Source organism: Pholcus phalangioides, unplaced genomic scaffold, assembly GCF_987345545.1.
Source record: "Pholcus phalangioides strain wild (caught in Gottingen) unplaced genomic scaffold, Ppha-v1.0 ptg000022l_1, whole genome shotgun sequence".
Classification (NCBI taxonomy): Eukaryota; Metazoa; Arthropoda; class Arachnida; order Araneae; family Pholcidae; genus Pholcus; species Pholcus phalangioides.
Genome location: NW_028301615.1, coordinates 40,013,403 through 40,018,229, shown reverse-complemented (window position 1 = coordinate 40,018,229; position 4,827 = coordinate 40,013,403). Strand labels below are relative to the sequence as shown.

Below are 4,827 nucleotides of genomic sequence, written 5' to 3'. Positions count from 1 at the left end.
TCTGTGTATTTGTTATTTTCACAAAGAATGAACTTAATACTCGAAACTGCTTCACGGACGTCGTCGCTTGAGAAAGAATAGAACAAACTTGTAGAGAAACGAAAACGTTTTCAGAGGAAAATTTGCATTTTCCCATTGTGATGAACGTTAAAATCTCCTTCAAAGTTAAAAGTTTCGCTTCATTTTATAAAAAGATGTGCATCAAAGACGACGGTTCAGAGTCGTCTAATGTAAGAAAACATAAGAAATAAATACATTTAACTATTTATATAGGACGTGAATGTTCTCGAGAAACTAAATTGTAAAAAATAGAATAACGACTACAATACAAAAGAAACAAATAATTGAAGAGAAAAATGTTTCTATTCGATTGAAAAAGTGAATAAGATGAATGGGGGGAAACATATTAATTTTTCTTTTCCGATTATTTCGTGAGTTCGATTCTGAAGTCTGGGAACAGATGTGTTTACTGATAATTAATTGCGTTGAAGATTCGATGCATGCATTAATGTCAAAGAAATCTTTAAAAAAAAACGTGTTTTCGCAATTTCTTTTGACAAGCATTCGAGTGTCAAAATTTTTCTTCAAGAATGGAACCTTCCATAACAGGTACCTCCACTAACGGACACTTTTTTTGAATTACGTCGATGGGACTCACAAAACGTATTTTACTATCCATTAACTGATATCCTCATTAGCGGAAAAAATTTTAGGCCTCGTTGGTGACCGTTATTGAGAGGTTCTACCAAAAACATTTCTATTAGAATAAACCCTGTTGCATAATCGGATAGAGCTCATCCCAAAGATTCAAAAACAGTTAAAAAATGAATTTTGAAAAAAAAAAATGTAAGTGTTCCCTTTTCAAAATAAGCAGCTCATATAACTTCATTCAATGAAAGCAATCAGGATAATAGGTAAACAAACACACTTGACCATAGCCTGCTTAATTTAACCCTACTCAAAAAGACCAACCAAACGCTATACAGGGTGCTGCATTTAAGTGACGACAAACTCAGAGGAGTGGTATTAGGCGTGAAGAGGAACAAAAATTGCTATTGCACATGCTATCGCAAACTACGTTTAGTCGATGAAAATTGCAAAAATACTAATGAAGGGGCAGGCACCACCAGCACATCCGGTATCTTTGAGTGCGTCCGACAATCGTTACTCCGTCGCTGTCGGCTGTGCAATGGACTTCACGGTCGTAATTTCGAACAACTCGGGTAATCATTTCTCTTCTTCTACTTTCTGACGTTGAACTGCAGCACAGGCGGTAGTGCAATCATGCTGTCAAGTAAAAATGGTATTTGTACTTATTTAATTTACTGTTTGTACTTATTGTACTTTATTTTGTACAGTAGCTGTTTTTGTCACTCATTCTTACCAAATATATATATACTCTATAATTGGTCGGAGGTAAACGGTTTACTTCCGGAATCCCAGGGCACTTTCCGTAAACATAGAGGTTGCGTTGAACATATGTTTACGTTAAGTTCAATCATTCAAGTACTTGATAGATCATCTGCCAAGGTATATTCCTGCCTCTCTAAAGCATTCGATTCAGTTGACAGAAATATACTCTGGTGCAAATTACACGGTCTGGGAATTGGTGATAAAATTATTAGAATCTATTAAATTTTCTTTTCTAACGCCTACGGTAGAGTTCGAACTGGCATTTCATTCACGGATGCATTCTCAGTCGTTTTGGTATTTTGCGCAGGGTGAACTTCTGCTTCCCCTTTATTATTTTCCTCTTTTCCCGCCAACATAGAGAAAATCTTTGAAACATCAGAAGTCCGGGGAATTCAGGTCGATAGCGATACAGATATTAATTTGCACTTTCTTGTACGCTGATGATGTTGTCTTCCTTGCCGATACATAAACCCAACTTCAGAAAAAAATAAATGTGCCAGATATATACGGAGAATATCAGTATAACAAAAGTTACGGTCTTCCGGTCTCTTCATCTTTCAAATTCTCACCTGAAGAACCGTGTTTTTCATTCTGCGATTCCATAATACGTAGCCGCAGTGATATCTTCAATACTTTATTTGAATGTAATTTCTTTGCCACCCAAAGGTCCACTCTAATCACTAAATATAACTTTAACCTTGACGAACGCGAAAATATTGGAGACTCTTTTCGAACCCTTCCCGAGAATTCTGTCGTGACATCCACTACATTGAAAATATTATGAAACTAATCACTTTTATCAAAGTCCACAAGTAATCCTCACCCACCCATGTTGTCCCAGACCGGTCCCGGTCATTACATGATGTTATTTCCATTTATTACTTTCCCGATGTAGTATCCCTTCCATTTTTTGTTTAAATCTACATGATTCTCACCTCGACCAATTGATATTGTCCCATTTTGCAATTCTGTACCTATTTTTTTCTCATTTTTTTGTTTCTGCATGTGGTTCCCCCCCGGTTCAATTATTCATTTATTTTATACTGATTGTGATTAATTTTTTCTATGCTTGTGTGTTTTATTTCTGTTCTGTCTGTGTTATTTTTCTCCTTGTATGTGCATTGGTACATTGCCGTCCTTGATTGGCGCTGCGGTGCATATCAATAAAATACTTACATACCTTATTTTGTACACTATAGTCCGTGTTGTGATCATGCTGTCAAATAATTTTTTTTACACTTATTATTGGCCTTTTTGTCTAACTCGACGTCATACCCTTCATAAGTATTTTTGCTATTTTCACTGACAAAATGAGGTTTGCGATATCATGTTCTATGGCAATTTTTGTTCCTCTTGATTCCTAATATCACCCCTCTGAGTTTGTGGCCTATTCAAGGCAACAGTCTGTATATACAATATTATTGAGTTAGGTAGTCTTATTGCTTTGACTCGACCTTGAATATTATACACGTAAACAAAACATACATATTTCTGATGACTTTTTTAATGACTAGTATGCTTCTGGTATCATTAATATTAACACATGAAAAAATCAGGAAATATATACAGAAAGCAGAAAATAATTTTCTCACGTACAGAAGACGAGTTTATTATCAATAAATAAATAAATAAACAATGCGTTCTTTAACATTAACATTAGATTATGAACAAACTGGATGTACATGAGAATAATTCTTTACTGGATATGTTCGAATGAAAACAAGAAAGACTTCAAGGGCGTCATTCAGCTCGTCATCTTTTGTCACTAGCATTCTTCCCCTCAGCTGATTGAAGGTGTTCCGCTCCCATATGATCGATCATTGCTTCGACGAGGTCACAAACGAGTTCTGGTCGTGCCTTGAAAGTCGAACGGTTGGCTCTGAAATCAGTTTTCGGAACCGAGTCACAGAAGTATTTCATGGCCTGACCACGCAGTTTCTCGGCATTGCTCATGTCCGCGTGCACGAGGATTTGACAAACGTTTTCGTCATAAAGAAGGGACATCAGATAATCGCTGCAGCACGATTTCAAGTCACTCAAATCGTATTTGTCACTTGCGCGTAGAAGTTCTAGAGCGAGATCGTAATCCATATCGCGCACATTCCCGGAGTAGATGAATTCCATTAAAGATACCATCGTGTAGTTTTCGAAATCGGTTATTTCCACGCGTCGGGTATCTTTCTCTAGTGTTGCGTGTCTGAACATGGCCGCGAAAACTTTTGAACGGGCACCGAGCACCACAGAATGAACAGGAATGTCTCGTCCACCGCAGGAGATGATACAATCTGCATTGTCTTTGCTCGTCCACAGCTTCATCAAGTCATCGATGACTTTTAGTGACGGAACGACTTTCAGGTCGCTTTGAATGTCAGCATCTTCTTTGAAGCAGGTGTTACAATGAGACGCTTCCAGGACCACCACCAAAGTATCATCGATCAATCCAGATAGTAGATGTTCTCTCGGTATGGTTTTTAAGTAACCGTATCCAGTAATCATCACGACTGGAGGAGACTCGGGAAACTCTTCATAGAACAGAACGTCTCCATCTGTGTTCCGTAATGAAAGACGCAATTTCACCTTTATCATTTGCGTCATGTCTTTTACACAGAGTAAACAAGAGACGCATCCATCGGATCTTGCAGACTCTCCTCCGGGATATATCTTCAAATACCATTCGATGCCTTTCTCCTGAAGCTGCAACATTTGGCTTTGGCGGAAGCTTCCGACCCTGGAATCCAGCGAACTGAAACGCGTGATGGTCCACGTACATGTGAAATTACTCTGGACGCTTCCAAATACTTTCAGGTTATGAGACGATACAGCCATTCGGAAAAGTTTAAACCCTTCAAGCAGGGAAATAAACTCAAACCTCTCTGTGCCGAAGACGCACGTCGATTCGTTCAACCAATCGACAAAATTTGAAATTTTTTTAATCCTTGGGAAGCGCGACGTCCATTCTCTACTGAGATTCGTTATCCGCTGAGGGATTTTTCGTGTTTAGATGTTGTGTAGCAATGCTTATTATGCGTTTTTTGCTCGCGAGCCTCGCGAAGAATTTCATTGAATGATATTATATACATCGACTTGTAAGCATGCATAGAAAAAAGAAAGCTTTGAATAATTAACCACTTAACAATTAAGTACATGATATTCCGTCAAAACGTCAGTGGAATAAATTCTCTCCTGAAGCTTTGTTGCAACCCTATAATTTTTTTCCTCTTGTTTTCCTGTATACAGTGATAGAGATTTCTTTTCTGTACATGGTGTATCTTTCTTATCAGAGTGAAAGAAAACAGGTAGGGTGAGGGAGAAAAGAGAAATGTTGTACTTTGTACCTACATTCTTATCGATTTATCTATTGCAGTGTTTTACACTTTTATTTGCGTATTTTTTCTTCCTTCTCCTTTTTTCTTT

The 4,827-nt window shown here is 37.7% G+C and overlaps 1 protein-coding gene across 1 annotated transcript; it reads right to left on the bottom strand.

Moving 5' to 3' along the window:
- Positions 1 to 3,165: 3,165 nt before the first annotated feature.
- LOC149070428 (speckle-type POZ protein-like) lies at positions 3,166 to 4,239 on the bottom strand. The gene has a single exon (XM_089249322.1). It carries the CDS (start codon positions 4,237 to 4,239, stop codon positions 3,166 to 3,168), a length of 1,074 nt encoding a protein of 357 aa, XP_089105448.1.
- Positions 4,240 to 4,827: the final 588 nt, after the last annotated feature.